We start from the raw sequence: 20,306 nt of genomic DNA, 5'->3' as shown, positions 1-20,306 counted from the left end.
GCCTGAAACTGTGAACGCACCCTTCATCTGACCCTTTAATTAGAGGAAATACATATGTTGCTGTAGCTAAAAGAGCTCGATCAAACATTGAACTTGTGTGAGGGAGATTCACTGCACGGCAATTAAAATTTTAAGCCAATAACTAGAGCAGTTTGCCCGATATGTAAATGAGAGCGCTGCCCTACATACACTATAGACACATGCATTCACTCACTGTGGTAAAGATCATCACCGGAGGGTTTCATTGTACTGCATTGTTTTGTAATCAGACAAATGTCCCTTTGTAAAGCTTTACAGGCTTAGACACATGGCTGAAGTGAGCTGCAAGAGACTCAAATGTTCAAATCACTTCATATTGTCAACATAAATCTTTTGTAGGAGGTTATAAGTACTTCTATAAAAAGATACGCAAGTAAATCTAACTCAGTGCTCCTCACCTCTGTAGGTTATTAGATTTTGCTGAATTAGAGACTGAGAAATTGAGAGAGTGAGAGACAGAGAGACTTTAATATGAGACGTTTTTCAATCCATGTGTACAGAAGAGAGGGAGAGAGAGAATATAGATGGGGAGAAAGAATGATGGAGAGAAACAGTGAGAGGGAGGAAGGAAGACAGAGAGAAACAAGAAGGTGGAGAGAAGGAGGCGGAGAAAAACTGATAAGAGCGAAAGACAGGTAGATGGAGATAGTGAGGGAGTGAGGGAGTGATAGAGAAAGAGGGAGTGAGGCAGAGAGAGAGAAGGAGTGAGGGAAAGAGAGATGGAAAGGACAATGGGAGGTTGTGCAGTCTCAACAGGAAGCTGAGGCAGAGGACACAGAAGTCACAGTGAATTGATTGAGGGCTGTACTTTAGAGAGCAGCAGGTTTAGTTTAAAGGGAAAGGACGATAAAACGATGAAGTTACATTATGTGGTGGAAGTGTATTTTTAATCATATTTAGTTATTGCAACATGTTTGTCAGAGTCAAAATGAATTCTTTCTTTTTGTGTTTGTGAGAAGAATTACATCACAACATTTAAAACAAAAACATCAATGTCCAAATAGCACCTGAATTTTTTTTTTTTTTTCAACTAAAACTATGTGAAATTTAAATAAAACATGCTATTTTTTCCCCCTAAATTGTACATTTTAGCTTTAAGATACAGCCATGTTTCTGTTTTAGACCGTTTTCTGAGGACCATATAAATACATGTCAATTACAGCACATTATCAAATCTTATCTCATTTTATGTTTTGTAGTTATAAATACTACATTCATGTACATTTCAGTATTGTTTCTACAAATGTACATTTCTTTTCTACACATTTTCTGGGGGAGGACCAAGCCCTGGGGTCTAAAAATGGTCACCCATTCAAGTCAATGGGCCGAACTCAATGGCGCATGACTCCAAATCAATTTTTAGCCCGGTGAGGTACTTCCAGTGGCTGTGGGCTGATTGAGCATGTGCAGTAGTGTTCTTTTTTCCAATGGGCACACGAATTCACCCGAGCACACACGCGAGCATGGGCTTGTGTATCACGTGATCGCTTTGACCAATCAGAGCCAGAGGAGCTAGAGCGGAACCGGAGCGTTTTTTAAGACAACTGAAGGATTTTGACCTGAGAAAAAGTTTATGATCTAAAAATAGGTAAAAATCGCCACACAATCTGACATTTTTCAAAGTTGTAGGTGTCCCGTCAGCTGAACACGAGCAGTTTGTGATTACATTGCGCTCTATGAGAAAAATCCTCTCTCAGCCCAGGGGATTTTCTGCTGTAGTACCAGTGAGTGTCCACAATGTCAACTGGAGCCAGCTACAAGCAGCAGTACCCTCCAGTTGTTTTAATAGATCCATGGGGAGGACCTCCAGACCCCCATTTTCAATATATTTATCACACTGAACCACCCCTCTGTTTATAACACCTGATTTAGACTTTTCTGTGTTAGGGTTCAAGGTTCTTTATTTTGTCATTCAAACATGCGAGAGAAACACATGACAGAACGAAATGTGCTCCCCGAGGCCCAGTGATCCAGAAAGAGTTAAAAAACAATAATAATAAGCAATGTTAAAAAATAAACACATTTAAAACAACAACATTTAGCAGTTCCAATGAACAAGTAGTAAAACGTGGCAAGATAGAGAGAGAGGCAACCAAAGCAGGAAGTCAGTGTGCACTGTTCACAAGTCTGACAGCCTCAGAAAAGAAGCTAAACTTCAGCCGAGAAGTTCTAGCTTTAATGCTCCTCAGTCTCCTCCCAGAGGACAGAGGAACAAACAGATGGTGGGAGGGTGCGAGGGGTCCCCCATGATCCTGGAGGCCCGTCTTCTACAACGCTCCTCATAAATTTCACAGATGGGTGTAAAGTCACATCCAGTGATCTTCTCTGCTGCTCTGACCACACGCTGTAGAGCTTTCCTGTCCTGGGCTGAGCAGTGGCCGTACCACACTGTGATGGACTGGGTCAACACACTTTCCACTCCACATCGATAAAAAGACATGAGAGCAGGGAGGCCTAGTCCAGCAGCCTTGAGTCTCCTCAAAAAATACAGACGCTGGTGGGCCTTCTTAACAATGCTCGCTGCATTAGTGTTAGCCCAATCATTTTACAATTTTTTTTCTTGGTATAATTGTAATAAATTATCCTAACTATTATTTCTTCTTCTTCTTCTTCCCAGTTTGGTGAGAACAAGCGCCTCCTGCTGGCCCTGCGCTCTCTGCTGGAGGAGTTTCGGGAGGAGCTGAGGGAGGAGGAGAGGAGGCGGAGCCAGCTTCAGCAGAGCTTCGCCAGTGAGAAGGCCGAGTGGACAGTGAGAGAGAGCGCCATGAAGAGCCAGATCACACAGGTACAGATGGAGCGCAGCAGACAGTCCTTAAAGCCACACACACACACACACACACACACACACACACAATATGCCCCAGTGAGTTTGGACATGTGCAGATTCATGGATCACTGCCTCTGCAAATACAGGGCTAGATTTACCTGTAATTACACATCGTTATTCTGTTCTAATTCGACCATTCTCTTGACAAATATGAAGGGAAAATGATCATATAGCGCCCACAGAGGAGTGTTTTAAGCCTCATCCCACTTTTATTCTCTGGCTTTTTACACGGCGTGAGTTGTGTGGCCCTCTGTTGTCGTTTATTGTTCTGATTTATTCATTCTACTTATTTATTCTTATGGGTCAGTTTTATGGTTTTATTTATTTGTTTTTACACCATTGTTTTTATGATGTTTTTATTGTGTTAAATAGTAGATTTTTCTATGTGCAGCTCTTGGGAAACAGTCTTTGTTTATGCAATGTGCTATAGAAATAAAGTAGATTGGATTGGAGATGAGTATGTGAATAATAAATTTCAAAAATAATTAAAGAGCTCCTACGCTAAAGGTTTGGTCAAATAAAAAGGAAACATTTCGGACAAGAAAGCCTTCCTTAAATGGCCCATATTGTGCTATTTTTTTTTATTGAAGTGTGTTATAATGTTGTTTCCTCATCACAAACAGACCTGGAGTTGTGTTTTGTTTCATTCACACACATTTAACACACAAACCTGCATATTCTGCATAGTTCTCAATCTTTTTAAACTCCATACACCTTCATCCCTGAACTGCCAATCTCTATTGATCAAAACTTTTGCTTCATGACATCACAAGGTAGAATAGAGCATTTTGAGCTTGTGAGATGTACATACTAATAACAAATGGTTACTTAAACACCCAACTCCCCCGGCTGGCCTAGGAACACCTCAGACACGCCCTCCAGCTCCTTCAGGGGGACCCCGAGGTGTTCCGAGGCCGGCCGGGGCCTCCTCCTGGTGAAACATGCCAGAACACCTCAGCTGGCTCCTCGCGATGTGAAGTAGTTTGGTAGTAGTTTTTGGGGCCTTAATCGCTTAAAAATCAAATCAAGTTTATTTAAAACAGCCAAAGCTTACCAAAGTGCTGAACAACATTTACAGTGAAATAAAACATACAATAAGCAAATCAAGCAGAATTATAATAAAAATAATTATAACAGTAAGGAAAGGATTTATAAACGACTTTTATTCTTGCAAATCTATGTATTTCTCCTAAATTTGTAACTCCTCCATTGCAGCTGAAGGGAGAGGAGAGTGAAGCTGACGTGGACCCGGACCAGGCGTTGCAGCAGGAGAGGGAGGAGCACAAGAGGCTGCTGTCGGAGAGCCACAGCGCCACCTTGGACCTGCGCTGGAAACTGCAGCACGGCGAGAAGAGGTGGAGCCGCGAGAAGAGCGAGCTCCTGGACCAGTTCGAGCGCGAGAGGCAAGAGTGGGACTCCAGCATGAGGGAGATGCACCGCAAGATGGACCGGGTAAGACGCAGACAGGACCATAAGGGATGTGGCTCTAAGTCTATCTGGTGCTTTATTAGGCTTGAATCTGTGATTTAATTGAACAAAATCTGCCCATAAAAAACTGACTTAACTGTTCTTGCACTTAGTTTGTCACTCTCACCTTTTTGTTGAAAATTAAACTCAAAAATAGAACCATGAACACTCATATTGATCACAGGCTCCTGAAAATGTGCATGTCTTTTTTTTTTATTGTCAGGCAATCTTAAAACTTATTTGACAGTGTTTGCTAATTTGTGCATTGTGTCACCATTTTTAACTCCTAAACAGGGTTCCCACCGTTATGGAAATCCTGGAAAAGTTATGGAAACTGAAAGTGTCATTTTCCAGGTCTCAAAAAGTCATTCATGAAAGTTTTGGAAAAGTCATGGAATTGTAGTTTCTCTTTCACGCATCTGCAGCATTCTGTTAAGTTATCATTAGACTACTATGATTATTTCTGAACATCTGTGCTTTTTTGTTTAAAAGAGACGACAATAAATGCACTGACAGTATTTTGAAAATTAAAAAACTATAATCCCAAACCATAAAGTGAGTGGAAAGGGTCAACATTTCATATTTCTAAAAGTCTGATCAATTCTACACATGTAGGTGGCGTAAAGTCATGGAAAACTCACTTTAGGTCATGAAAAAGTCATGGAAAAGTTTTGAAATTTTGTCAGTGAAAACGTGTGGGAACCCTGCCTAAATATTCCACCATTAGAGATACATGAAGAACCTCCCAGTGGCTTTGTGAGTATCAATACTTTGTGTTTATGTGACATTACTTTGCATTGATGCACACAGGGGGGGTTCTGCGTGTATGTATGTTTATGGTAGAATGTTCAGCAGTTACCATGGTGACACAATGCACACATTTTCAGCAGTCTATGATAATTAAGTGTACATGGTCCCATTTAGGTGTTTGATTTTCAACAAAAAAGCTGAGAGTGACTAAATGAAAAACTATCAGTACAGGTATTGGTTAATGTTGTTGTTGTAGTTCCAGCTAAATCCATTCTTTCTGGTCATATTATGTAAAATTAGCTCAGATTAATAATAATTATAATACATTGGACTTATATAGCGCTTTTTTGGACACTCAAAGATGCTTTACAAACAAATAAGAATTGACACTGTTGAAAAGCGGGGAATCATGGAGGGAATGCCAGCTTGAACAGGTGAGTTTTTCGTAGTGGTTTCAAGTGCTGCAGTGAGTTCACGAGTTCCTGATGGACTGAGGGAGTGAGTTCCAGAGGGAGGAGTAGGCGGCGGTGAAGGCTCGGTCTCCCAAGGTCCAAAAAAAAAAAAAAATCAAAGTCTAACAGAGCTTCACACCCACAGGGAATATTGATGATATAAGGTGCAATGTACCAACAGGCGGTGTTCATGTTGTAGAATATGAGGATGTTATTCTCTCAGATGGAGGATGGGGGTCTACTCTATGTAACTTTATGGGAGATTTACTGAAATATGCAAACTTAAAGGTGCATTGTGTAACTTTCATAGTGGAGTGTTCATCAGATTTCTCTGTGGAGATGTTATTTCTTAATCTGAAATGTTTCACAGTGTGGAATTAAACCTTTCTGTTTTCATGGAGACCAAACCAGACTAAGGCCACATCCACACTAGTCTGTATTCAAGTCGTTTTCGTTGTGGATGTAGTGTTCGTCCACACTAATCCGATTGAAAACTGCTCCAGAGATGGAACGATCTGGTACCGCCAGCTCCCACGAACTCATTTGAGTACTGATCTGATCCGGCGCTGTGTGGATGCCTGAAAACGCCAATGAAGCTAGAATATATGTCCATTCATATATACGGTCTATGTGTACGATATATAAACGTTATAATCTCTGAAAAGTTTCACATGAACCATCTCCAAGGTAATAGAAGCACAGAAGAGACTCACCATCAGCAGAACACCCCTCTGTCATAGAAACAACACACATAACCCACTGAGTCGTGTCCTTTAGTCCGACAGAAGCTGAACTACATCAGTGCACAATATCGAGCTGTTTTTTGAGCACTCAGTTTATGCAAATTAGCCATGTGGTTTTAAGTTTTGTTTCTGTAAAAAGTAAACAAATATGCTCAAAGCTGTGTGGATACGAAAGGCTTGCAGACACAGAAACGACGTGTCTGGACGCAAATCGTTTCTGATACAGTGATATGGTGATACGCAGATTCGTTTCAGTATAAACTTAGTCTAAGTTACAGGTCAGATCTGTGGAGAGGCGACCCCAGTCGCAGTCACAATACTTGTTTTCTAGGTACTTTTGAGCTATAAAATCACCTGAAATTGAATAAATGTAAGGCAGAGCTGTTTAATGTCACACTGTGGAACATTCCAGGCAGAGCAATGACATAGCCATAGTAACAAAAAGTTACACAGTGCACCTTTAAGATCCACAAATGTTGAACCTTCACAAAATCTTATAAAACGTCCAGCAAAAACAGAAGTAACGAGTATTCTTTGTGTATGATTGTGTGAGTGACTCCACACTAGAGCCGTCTGCGTCCATCCTGTTTAGTGCTCTGAAATTGCCTCTGCCTGAGAGACCAAACTCAGGGAATCACTGAATAATTGATGTCCGCTGTGAGCCACTGTAATGAGCTGAACCGGGCAGCTCGGCTTTAATTTAACACAAGTGCAGCGGATTAACATATAAAGAGCTGCCTCCAATCGTGAAAACACAGACGAGCTCTACACGTTAGCGCCGAAAAAACAGAAAAGTGCTGATGTGGAGAGACACAGAGGACACAGATGATGCATTATTCAGATGTGGTAAAAGGAGAAAAGCAGGTCAAGAGAAAAAGTAGCAGTGATAAGAAATGGTGATGCGTTTGTGAGGAAGTGGTTTGAAACATTTAACCTTGACATTAAACGGGGGTATTATGCTTAATCACTTGGCTTTCACTGAGCTTTTAATTTGGTTATAACAGTGTTCCCTCATTATACTCTGAGTTGGATTTTCAGTGGTTCATGAATGTTGTAGTAATCTTTTATTGGCCTGCATTTAAGGCTTTAGTTAGAGGTCTGCGCGGGACAGAATTTCAGTCCTGCTCCTGCCCGCACCTAGCCTGATTCATCAGAGGGTTTCAATTTGTAGAAACCGTCTGACCTCGCAGAGTTAGAATTTGTTCGCTCGACTTTTTTTCATTTAACCAATTGCTGCTATTTGGTCGTGACGTATGTAATGCGCCGCTAACGGGGCTGTATTAAGCTTTTCCCAAATCCCGTAGGAAGAAGGGAAATAACATCTTTCCCCATGATAAAATTCACCAAACATTCTCTTTGTTCCGGATTTAAATCCTTGACCTCAGGAATCGTTGCCAACACAGAATGTATGACTCTTTGCTGATTGACTGGTGCCCAAACTCACACTTGCGGGGTTTTTGCGAACCATCTAGTGTATTCCGATTCCTGACTTAGTGGTTGGAGAGAAATGAAATTGAGCGGAGGCACTAGGTGACGCCAGCCTGGAAGCCCGCACCCCCAAAGAATTGTAATTTTCAGTCCTGCTCCTGCAATATTTTGTCCCGCTCTCGCCCGCAAATCCTGCAAAATGGGGATGTTCGCTTTCTTATGCTCTATTAAACACATAAAGCATAAAGGAATTGTTTAAAATGTGCGTGAGATCAGACCACATCTGCAAGTTTAGGCTGATTTAAATGTTTTTATTAAAGCCAAATAAAATATCCAGCACAAATTATGTTTGATAGGCAAACATGAATCATTTTTATACCTTACATTACACTCATATTTAGTTTATCATCCCACCCACCCGCGCCCGCAATGAGCTTTACATAAATGTGTCCCACGCTGCACTGTTTTGTGTTGGGTGCAGGGCTCTAGCTATAGTGGTCAGAGCAGGGCCATTTGAATGCCCTAAGCACAAATGCTTGTGCCCCATTACCTCGCCCCGTCTCACCCGAAATGAAAAATAATTCAGAATTTGTTAGTGCGATTCCTTTTATTTCCAAAACAAATACACCAAACATGAAACGTTAAAATAATAAATAAATACCACCACCATTATTATAAACAAAGATTTGTGCAATGACTGTAGACTGAACATTGACCTGAACATTGTAAACACTGAACAAGTACATACGCTTGTAAGTAATAATGGGCAAATTTCTTACTGCACAATTAGAATTTACTCAGTCAAGGAACTTTAAATAAGAATTTGAAAGTGAAAATTTTTCCTCAAAGACTCTATCTGCTGGTGTACACGGAGTCTGGACACCATGGGAGAGAGAGAGAGAGCTAGAGGGAGAGGGAAAATAAGGGAGGAAGAGAGAGAGATTTCGGGGGATTCTGTTTGTCCTGGCACCTTCTCGCCTCTCTGTGCACTTTGGATGGTTTTGCAAGGATTCACGAGCCTGATTTTTGTGTGGAGTGACTGCACTGGCTCAAAGTATTTCTGTTTTCACCTACCTCCCGTCCCAACCATAGACTGTATAAAGAAGTAGACTAAGTGAGTGTGACGTCACTCGTAGCATTCAGCTTCAGTCAAATGAAGCTTATCAAGGCTTGCAGTTATAGTATCATAGCAATCAAAGAATCAATCCAGAGCTTAGTTACACTGCCAATCAAACCTGGCAAAAGAGGGCAGCTGATTGGTTTGTTATTAATGTTCATATCTTGATTTAAAACAAAACTGTGAAATAAAAACCCCAGGATCATGTCGAGCAGGTTAATACAAACATTTTTAGACCAAATAGAGCCTAAGAGCAGCAGTTTTTCAATTAGAAAGTGTCTATGTACAGTCTAAGGTGACGCCCACATCTTTGTACTTAAAGTGGAACTAAGCACCTAAACTCTGCTCAAAAATTCCAAATAGAGCTGCCAAACTGGGCAGTACCTGGAGGACTAAAGAAAAGAGGGAGGACAGGTAGAGTCTGGAGGTATAAAGAACAGTGTGATGTGCCCAATATTGATCCACGGGTGTCATCGATTATAACTCCACAGCAGACACAAGCACAATAGGTTGTTTTTAAGTGTTTTCCTTGACATTTCACTAACTTAAGAAATAAAGATTTATCCTTAGTAACTTACGACAAGATGAATGTTACCAAAGTTCTATGTTTGTGTTTCTCCAGCTGCAGAGAGAGCTGAACTCCCGTCGGGCTGAAGGAGCAGAGAGCACCCCGCACAGAGAGCCCTCACCCCCCCAGGACAGCCCCAATGTGGCCCCCGCCCCCCCTCCTGCCCCCATGCCCACCACGCGGTCGCACTCGGACTCGGACGCGGTGCTGGAGGAGCAGAGGGGGAAGGGTCCCTCTGAGAACCCCTTTGTGGACGCTCTGACGCTGGACCCGCTCAGCCTGGACGTCCCCTCATCAGGCCTGGACAGTGAGAAGAGGTTCCCCTGTATGAAGGAGGTACAAACCAGGACTATCCTTTAAAATCTGCTTTTGATAGGATTAGAGATGAACTAATATGATGTATCGGCGCTGTTACTGAACATTTTAATGGACTGGATATTGACTTCCATGATACCTGCTCAGCTTTTGGTCTATAAATTGGTGTAATAAGATGATGTACTCACTCTGAACATCTCAGAATATTAAACTTTTGACCAAATAGTTTTGTAGCTTTGTCTGCAATGTTCCATAGTGTAGAAATAAGTCAAGGCAAACTTATACATCAGACCTGTGAAGTGGTGAGCCCATTTAGAGTAAAAATGCTTGTTTTCAAGATATTTAAAGTAAATAAATTCAAGATAGAGAGGTTTAGTGCCATCCTATGAAACATTTTAGGCCAGACATGTTAAACTCAGGCCTGGATGCCAAAGTTGGCCTGCGATATAATTGTATTTGGCCCGTGAAATCATATCAAATATGTATTAGAGCTGGCCCACTGGCTGCAGACTACAGACAGCAGGCGATAGAGGCATTATTTATTTTAAATTTTGTTATTATTTTATATTATGCTTGTTCTTGACAACAGTGTGTTTCCCTCTCTGGCTTTAAATCGCCCTACCTTCTCTGTCCAACAGAGGCCCCCCAAGGTAGTATTTTAGGACCTATTTTATTTAGTTTATATATCAATGATCTTCCTGAAATGTGTCCAAATGTCAATGTCCAGCTGTATGCTGATGATGCTGTAATCATTACACATGCCAAAACTGTACAAGAAGCTTCAGAAAAGTTAACATCAGCCATGACTCATATCCAGAAGTGGGTCAACAACTCGTGCTTGCAACTCAATATAAAGAAAACTGTCTGCATGATGTTCAGTAAAAAAAAAAAAAAAAACAGCTGAGCTACAGCGGTCCAATGTCTTTCTGGACGGAGTGGAACTCAGCCTTGTCAAAGAGTTTAAATACCCGGGACTGACGTTGGACCCGACATTGACATTTAAGAAAGACATTGAGCACCTCACAACTGTTCATTTTAACTTGATGAATTTTATTTTAATAAGAAAAGGTTTAACATTATGACTTAGTCGAAGTTTTTAATTTTGGCCCTCTGTGAATTTGAGTTTGACACTCCTGATTTAGGCAAAGCAATAACATCTCAGTGGAGACAAGCATTTGTTAAACCCTTAATTATAAAAATTTAATTAGAATGATCAATAATAGAGTCAACAGAAACAATCAAAAATGTGATATTAGTTTCTGTGCTGTAGTTCAGTGTTTTCCAGCCAGGAGTACAAGGCCTCTGAGAGCACTTACAAGGGGGATTTGGAGTAATCTACAAAGTAGAATTGGAACTGAATCATTTTATACCCTTAATAATGTTTCTGTAGGATAAAGTTGACATATATTTCAATAAAACAAGAAAATATAATTGTTATAATTGGCTGCATTAATATCAAGAGTGTGAGATGAAGCTTTGAGGATTCCCGAGGCAAAAAACACCCAAAACCCTGCTCTAGTTGTAAATACACATCTTACAGTACTAGTATACTGACATACACCTAAACCAATGGAATGCAATGACATACATATATACAGTATATATCTATCTATCTAAATTATTTATTGTGATCTATAAATTATTTGTGCGTTCACTTCGCATATCCCAGGTTAGAAACATCCATTTTGTATGATTGTGAGAGATGTTTTATGTAATTGCATAGGTCAAAGTTAGAGCACTGCACCTGGTGTGCACGCTTCACTCTCAGAAATGTCAACATGTTATATAACCATTCGTAACAACATTTGCAATTGACTGGACTAAATGTAAATGTCCTTTTATTGATCGTGATTTTTTTATTGTTTTAGGCCTTGAACGAGCTTTCGGAGAGAGAGGGAGAATCCTACCCCGACGACGAGATGGGAGGAGGCAGTCTGCTCAGGTAAATGAAAAAGTCCAAGGACAACAATGGAAAAGTCAAAGGTGCACTATGCAACTTTTCGTTGGGGTCCGTCACATTCTTGTTTCTATGGATATGTCTCTATTTTGAATGTTCCACAATATGACATTATACAGACTTATCTTACATTTATTCAGTTATAGGTGGATTTATAGCTGAAAAATACCAAGAAAAATAGACATTCTGACTGTGATCGGGGTCGCTTCTCCACAGATTTAACCTGTAACTTGGTCTGGTTTGGTCTCCATGAAGATAGAAAGGTTTAATACCATGCTATGAAACATGTCAAAGCAATAACATCTTCACAGAGAAAAGCAGGTGGCGGACACTCCACCAAAAAAGTTACACAATGCACCTTTAAGTTAGGTGTTGTAGTAGTTACATTACAGAAATTGTACTTTTTACAGTACTTTTCCAGCAGCATACTACTACTTGGGTAATATTTAGCTTGAAGTAACAGTACTTTATTCATCATATCTTTTTTCATTTGTGTGGTTTAAACAAAATTTCAACCATTATTTATTGTTTTTTCCCTGTAATTACTATTAACTTCAAATTATAAATCAAATGTTGCATGCAGACAGCTACTTTTACAGTTACTCTTACTTAGTATTAGTTTACTTGGTCACTACTTTGTACTTCTACTTGTGTAATATTATTTTGCAGTAACAGTAGTAGTAGTAGTAGTAGTAGTAGTAGTAGTAGTAGTAGTAGTAGTAGTAGTATAGTAGTTGAGCACTATTTTTGGCTGCTCTACTCACCACTGATCCTCAGACAACAAACAACCAAATGTTAATGTGTTTAATAAAATGCTTCCGGAGTTGCTAACTAGAGATCTACAGATATATGGATGCAGTTAAAGACGACATAAAGTTGATCAGAGAGGAGGTAGAGCAGAGGACCATGGAAGGGAAACAGTACAAATAAATAGTTTTTATAATGTTTGAGTAGGCACAGAAAGGAATAATTGGACCTTTCATTTTTACTATTTCCTAGGGTGTTAATTATAGTGAAGAATGCTGAATCGAGAGTTTTACAAACGATTGTATAAGTTATATTTAATTGGCCAGTGGAGACAGATTTTTATGTAGGTTGTGATAAACACAGAGATAAGAGCTTGAGGTTTTGTATTACAAATCAATCGTTTAATAGCCTTCTTCCAAAGCTATTTGTCTTGTTTTTCGTGTATTTATACAAGGTATTTAACCACGCACACTGTGTTTAGTAGTACCTGTGAATAATGAAGAGCCATATGGCGGAGACAGGAGAACACATGGCAGTAGCTTGTCCCAATTACTGTAATTTTTCTTATAGGTATGCATGACATTTTTGATTTAAGTAAATATAGTATAAAGCTTGGGAGTGTGTTGGCGTACCTCAAAGAATATTCTAATACTAGACAAATCAGTTGTCCCATGGCTGTTTCATTTACATTTTTTATATAAATGGTCACATTTACATAGCACTTTTCTACCTTCAGAGCTCAAGCTTAAGGAACCACTCACCCATTCAGTCAACAGTGTCTTGTTCACGGAAACAACAGCAGTATTCATCTGTGGGAACTGGAATTGCACCGCTAACCTGTGGGTCTGTGGACCACTGTACCAACAAGAGCGGGATTCGAACCTCCAACTTGCAAATCAGAGGACAAGCACTTTTAGCCAGGCTGGCGTCACCTAGTGCCTGTGCTCAATTTCATTTCTCTCCAGCGACTAGGTCAGGAATCAGAATACACTAGACGGTTCACAAGAACCCCGGAAGTTGTAGACTGCGCACCGGCCAATCAGTGAAGAGCTGTGAAGCCATGACGTCAAACTCAAGCACCTGTCTGGGTCCTTTTTGTGGTACAGCACAACAGTAAACAAAGCGGTCGAGATGGATGTAGACGAAGACATACATTTTGTGTTGGCAACAATTCCCAAAATCGAGGATTTAAAACCAGAACAAAGAGAATGTTTGGTGAATTTTATCAAGGGGAAAGACGTTATTGCCATTCTTCTTATGGGATTTGGGAAAAGCTTAATTTACCAGTTAGCTCTGTTAACGGTGCATTACATACATCACGACCAAATAGCATCGATTGGTTAAATAAAAAAGTACCCACCCACCATTAAGCAAACAACTCCTGATGTTGTGAGGTCAGACGGTTTCCACAAAGTGAAACTAGCTGATGAGTCAGGCTACGTAGAGCTACCAACTGAGCTAGTTTTGTCTGATGCATCTTTATGGACGTTTGACACATATGGTTGTTTTCGGACGTTAGATCCCAAGCTCAATAACAGCAAACACAAATCATACAATGAAACTCACAAATAAAATGTCAATATGTTTATACTATCCTGTACTAATGTGTTTTCTTTTGTAGGGCCAAGTCTGTCTGCTCCATGAGTGACTTCCAGCGTTTGATGGACAGCTCTCCGTTTCTCCCAGACAAGAACCGCCACAGCGACCGCGGCCCTGACGAAGTGACCCCGCCCCTTTCCCCCGACGATCTCAAATACATCGAGGAGTTCAACAGTAAAGGCTGGGATTTCCCATCAGCCCTCGCTTCGTCCGCCTCCGCCGCTCCTCCATTTCCCAGAGAGGCGTGGTCCGACAGAGGATCCGAGTCTCACGGCAACGAGGGTTTGCTCGATCCGTACACGCCGCCGTCTTGGTTTTTGACGACGAACGCTACGTTGACCACAAGTACAATGAGCAGCCCCGAACACTGCCACAGGACGCAACTGAGAGGGCATGGGGCGGGTGCAGTCGGAGTGGAGCATTATGGGTACTTGCACAGTCCAACCAGAACGTCGCCAGGAAATGGAAGAGGGTCCAATTTGGGTGACGAGGTATTTAGCGCAGGGAGGTGGCCATGCACAGGGCTAAGAACTCCACCGAACCAGCCCATTTGCCCAACGGTCGGATTCCCTTCTCCGTTAGAACTACAGCTCTCTCGAAACTTGAGCGACGACATGAAAGAAGTGGCGATATCTGTCCGCAATGCAATACGCTCCCCTCCTGGACCGATACTTCGGGATATGTCCTGCCAGACCAACGGTTTCACCACTAGGGGGACCCAAACTACCCAAACGATAAGCGTGGGACTACAGACTGACTTGCTAAGAAACCTCACCAGCAGCCCGCACCGCTGTCTCACGCCAAAAGGGGGCGGCACTCCCATTTCGTCCCCGTCCCGCAATACGAGGAAGGTGCAATACTCTCCGGTCATCCAAAGCAAGTTCGAGCGACCGTGTTGTTCGCCCAAATACGGTTCGCCCAAACTTCAACGCAAACCATCGTCATCGAGCAAGACTGATATCGCGAATAGCAGTACACGCGCGCCTACGCCAACGACGCCGCAAAAAGGGAACAGCGAATCGGCTTGGGCGCGGTCCACCACCACGCGGGACAGTCCGGTCCACACAACCATCAACGACGGGCTTTCTAGTCTTTTTAACATCATCGATCACACTCCGGTTAGCTTCGAACCCATGCAAAAGTTCAACAAGTCCCCCAGCCGCTCGCGCCCTTCCGAACCAAGCCCCATTCACGAACACAGGACTCAACAAGACACCTCAAGGACAGCTAGGGGGCGCTCTCCTAGCCCTGTGCAGCTAATAGTGGAAACGCATGGGGACAGGAACTCGGAGGTTAGCATAAGGCAGGATTTGTCCGCGCCGCCGGGATACACGCTAGCCGAAAATGCCGCGAGGATTGTTAGCAAGAAACTTCAGGAAAGCTGTAGGGAGGAGCGCAGACTTCAAGGGGGGCAAAGCGGTCAGCGGGACAGCAGGATGACGGATTCGGATAGGCAGCCCGGGTGTATGGAGGTAAATATGCACCAACCATGGATTCACCGGTTCATCATTCATTTGATATGGGGCCCGTGTTTTGTAGACCAAACCTATGTCTGACCTGAAAAACTCCAAAGACAAAAGAAAGGTTACTGTTATCTCTTTTCCCAGATTGAAAGCACTGACTGATGCGATGGTAATGTTAAATTTAAATATTTAATTCCACTTTGCTTCGACTCTTTGTGTACAATATCTATAGCAGTGGTTCCCAACTGGTGCAAATGTAGAATACTCGGTCATTATTAGTTTAGCAATTATACTTTTGTTAACTGTAACAGGAAATTAAACCACGAAAGGTCCTCTGCCTGCTTGTCTCCACGGAGCTTTTCATGAATGTTCAGCAGTATGGCATTAAACCTATCTTGCGTTTATTCCGTTACTGCTGTTTTAATTTTTAATATTCTTTTAAAAACTACAAAAATGACAAAGAAGAAATTCAATTTGTCAACCCTATTTAGGTTGAAAATGCTTTGCAGCTCATCCAAGTTGCTTCTTCAGTTCTGGTCAGACGCTGGTTGACACTGCCTGAAGGGAGGAGCTAACTACACTAAAACTACTCTGAAACTAACACACTTATTGTTTACAGATTCTGTTTCAAAGCACCCATCATGGGCCCTGAATGATTATGCTAATATGACCCCACACTCAGTACAGATGAATAGGTCTAGTCAACAAAACAAACAGAAAACACACACCAACAATCTTGTAGAGGTGCAAATGCAAGGAGCAGCAAGACAAAAGTACCTGGGCTGGCAACCATTTTGTGTGCTGTGAACCAAAGCAAGGAAAATATCTGATTAAGCCTTTTTTTTTTTTTTGCCGAAACATTATTTTAAAAATAAAAAAGCTTTTGGACATCTGCCATCTGAGTGTGCTATGCATTTTTTCACTTAGGTCTAGCCAACAAACAGAAACTGTAAACAAGCATGGTGTTAGTTTCAGAGTAGTTTCATTGTAGATAGCTCCTCCCTTCAGGCAGATATAAGGCAGCGTCCACCAGCGTCTTGGATGAGCTGCGAAACGTTTTCAACCTAAATAAAGGTTTTTCCAGTTGACAAATTGATTCTAATTGGACAACTGAGGGATTTGACATGCAAAAATTAATAGATACGCCTCTCCACACATCTGACTTGTAACTTGGCTTGGTGCCGTCATGTGCTCGTTTGGAGATGGATAAGTTTAATGTCATACTCTGGAAGGTTCTAGGCTGAACAATAACAACTCCAAGGTGACAAGCAGACAGATCCACCAGAAAAGTTACGTAGTGCAACTTTAAACTTTATATGCATACCCATAATAATTTTATTAATAGCTTATTAGCTTATTTGTTTAAAACTTGATACTTTGCAACTGATATCATCAACATTCCCCGGTGGTGTGTTGCTGACTAGAGACACTGCTCTGTCTGAAGCTCTGTGACTCGAGTTTGACTTTAATCTGAGTTTTATTTTAACACAGAAAAAAATGGATTAGTTGGAACTACAAGTGAGATTTGTGCTGTTAAACAAGTCCCTCTCAAATAACAGTCACAGGCACAAGCTAACTACCATTAACCAACAGTTTTTCAGTTTGTCACTCTTAGTCATTTTATTAAAAACCAAGCCTAAATATGACCAGACTACTGAAAATGTGTTGTTTAAATACATTTTGGCAGCGTTTGCTAATGTGATATTACTGCAAAGTATCAATATTTGCTAAACACTAACTGTTCATGGTGTCCAAACTATGACCCGTGGGCAAAATGGGGTCCTGAGACCAATTTTTGTTGGGCCTTAGGTGGCCCTTAATGGACCACAGACCTAGATGACCACAAATAGTACTTTTTACTGCAAGTTTCAAAATCTCTAGTATCTTAACCTCATTTACAAACACTGATATAGAAAATATATTCTTGTTGTCAAACCATTTGGCAACCGCTGCACTCTAGTCACTTTTACTCTTTTCGGTGATCTATTACTTCATTGTATTGATGCTAGCTTACAGCGTTACTGGTTACTATAGAGCCTGGCTACAATGTGAACTGTGTCATATTGCTAAAACTACTACATGCTGCAGCAGTAATAACTCAACTATTCAATATCACTAATACTCTGAAAAGTATATACAGTTAACATGAATGTGTGTAGTAACAATAGGAGTATACAAACCTAATATATTTCTTTGACTTGTGGTAATGCATCCTTCACAAAGCCCTAGTGTTGTGTCCTAATTAAAGCTGCTCTATCTTGTGCCTGGTTCACTGTTTGTGTATTTGACATGATTTCCTCTGTCCGCCCTCCTCTCTCCGTCATATTAACTTGTGCTGCTCTCCTCTGCTCCTCTTCCTCTGGTGCAGAATCATACTGTTAGACTAACCACTCCATGGGGGCTGTAGTCTGGATGTAAGTTCACTCTTTGGGCTGTTGGTGGGGCCCCCTGCTGGACATGTCCCGTCACTGCATGCCTCACAGGACACAGTCAAATGTGTGAACCATCGGAGCCACAGCATCTGTTCTTTTGAATTGTGCATGTTCAGTGTGAAGATCATCTGTTTAAAGGAGCACACAGAGTGGGATCTGAGGAGCTCACCACTCCACCTTGTGGTCACACAGGTAGCAGTTTTTAAGGGCAGTCCAGTCTCATCCCAGCTACACTGTGGTGGTGAACAAAAAATTATATAATTATATAAATAATATAAAAATTATTCCAAAATAAAACATGCCCACAGGTCCATCTTATGGTTGTGCATTCTTTACCAAGATCATAGCACAAATATGGAGAAGAGCACCAAGGCTTTGCACTGTGACCACCCACAGGATGGTTCAAATATAACATGATAAATTTCTCTGTGGAGACAAATATACTTAACATGATCAAATGTGTTATATAAGTAACAAGTGTGGTGAAGTGCATTTTGCACACCTCCACAAACTTGTGTGGTCCTTTAAACCTCATTAAGAGCACATGTTGTGGATTACAGATTGCTGTGTTAGATTTTGGTGGATTTTGTGCCAAAATGTTTCTCAGTGTCTGCACACGCCCCTCCTCTGGGCGTCCCACACAAGGACAGTGCAGTGTACTCTGTGTACTCTGTGTACTCTGTGTACATGATAACTCTGGTGTTACCACAGGTCCTGTTCTGTGCTGCTGTTTATGCAGAGGGCTGTGCACATTCACTGAGCACTGCTCCTCTGTCTCACTTGTCTGTTCTGATAAACCATGTGACCAAACCATCACCTGCAGACCCATGTGTATGTGATCTGTTATTGTAGCTCCACTGGCAAAGGACTCTCCCCTGGCTGACTTCCTTCAAAAGCTTTTTCAATCTAATATTGAATGGCTAATGCCACGTGGAAGAAACTGGAATATTCTGTTGTCTCATCCCTGGTTCTCTGATGTACTGGTGCATGCCTCATGCTGTTGTATTGACCTCAATTAAATACGCAGATACATTTCAGACTGAAGAATCAAACGATCATTTTGTCCTTCATTTCATGACACTGTGTGGGTTGATTACACATGAATCACTCACTGATTTTCCCTTCACCTCAGATTTTTTGTGACAGTTTTTAAAGGGTCAAGTCCAGGATAATATTTTGTATTTTTCATGCAGAAGTATTGGAGACGTGTGTATTCCCGGCAACAAGTCTCACTCACAGATCTGACATGTCTCATGGATATATCCCTCCAGTGATTGACTATAATAAATATTGTCTACTTTACTTACATAAAAGAGATACTCTTTTTTTTTTTTTTTTTTTTCATTTTATATTTTTAAATATTAAATGGCTGATTTGTAAATGAAAACATAAAATTCTACAAACCTCCTTATTTGTCAGCATCTCATCGGACAAAAGACCCCATCGGTTTCTGTTTTGTTTCATTCATCTCTCATCCTTTAACCTCCACACCATCACATCGCGGGACACTGGTCTAAACCTTTGGCATGTTTTGGTTTCGTTTTGATCTGCCCCTCCTCCCTCTTCCCCTCCTCCTCCTCCTCCTCTTCCTCCCATCACTGACCTCTCTCTCCTCTGCAGGACCTGCCTCGCTCGCCTGTGGCTCCTCCCCTGGACTCGTGTTTCCACCGGCCGGCCCGACCCGCCAACCGCCGCCCTCCGTCCCGCTGGGCCCGCTCCCCGTCCTCCTCCCCCCGATGGAGCGCGGGGACAAACCTGGAGTTCACCTTTCCTCCAGCAGGGCGGCAGCGGGCCATAGCCGAGACACAAGAGACAGATTGAACAAGTTAGAAGAGTTTATTCCCAAAAGGTTGCGTTCACGTTATGGAATGAAATAATCTATTGAAATCTATATTTAATAGTCTATATATACATACATTTATAACTCTATGGGATATTCACTGTTTGAAAGTTTGAAAGAAAATCTACAAACGTATGATACACAAATGTTTCTTTATTTAAAGTTTGGATCCACAAATATGAATTTTATGGCAATCTTAAATCCATAAACCAGGTCAACAAATCTGTAACGGTTAAACAGCAAATTCCATTGAAATTGAGTAGTTTTAAAGAACACATATTATGCAAAATTAACTTTTTTGAGCTTTAAGCCATGTTAAAACATACCTGGAGTTGTATTTCACATCATTCATTTAAAAAAAAAAAAAAAAATCCTTTGCCTCTGAGCTTCGCCAAACACTCAATTTTCCCAGGATTGTGACGTCATAGAAAGAAACTCTGCACAGTTTTAAGTCCATAAATAATCAACAGACTCATTTTAAGCATTTTTAACATGCTACCCAACATGTAGTTTAATTTTTTTCTTCTGTTGTAGTTCCCTTCACTACCAGTAGATGGCAAGC

General features: G+C 41.3%; 1 protein-coding gene across 1 annotated transcript in view; it reads left to right on the top strand.

Moving 5' to 3' along the window:
- Nucleotides 1-19,725, top strand: part of LOC110174907 (microtubule cross-linking factor 1) — a 114,536-nt gene extending 94,811 nt beyond the window's left edge. Inside the window, 6 exon segments of the mRNA XM_055151366.1 lie at nucleotides 2,657-2,906; nucleotides 4,104-4,318; nucleotides 9,446-9,727; nucleotides 11,575-11,648; nucleotides 14,032-15,481; nucleotides 19,525-19,725. Coding sequence (XP_055007341.1) covers nucleotides 2,657-2,906; nucleotides 4,104-4,318; nucleotides 9,446-9,727; nucleotides 11,575-11,648; nucleotides 14,032-15,481; nucleotides 19,525-19,725 — 2,472 coding nt within the window.
- The last annotated feature ends 581 nt before the right edge of the window (nucleotides 19,726-20,306 follow it).

Source organism: Boleophthalmus pectinirostris, unplaced genomic scaffold (genome assembly GCF_026225935.1).
Source record: "Boleophthalmus pectinirostris isolate CB_2022bp ecotype Guang Dong unplaced genomic scaffold, ASM2622593v1 HiC_scaffold_16, whole genome shotgun sequence".
Taxonomy (NCBI): domain Eukaryota; kingdom Metazoa; phylum Chordata; class Actinopteri; order Gobiiformes; family Gobiidae; genus Boleophthalmus; species Boleophthalmus pectinirostris.
Note: the sequence above shows the minus strand (reverse complement) of the source record. Positions and strands in the feature narration are given on the sequence as shown.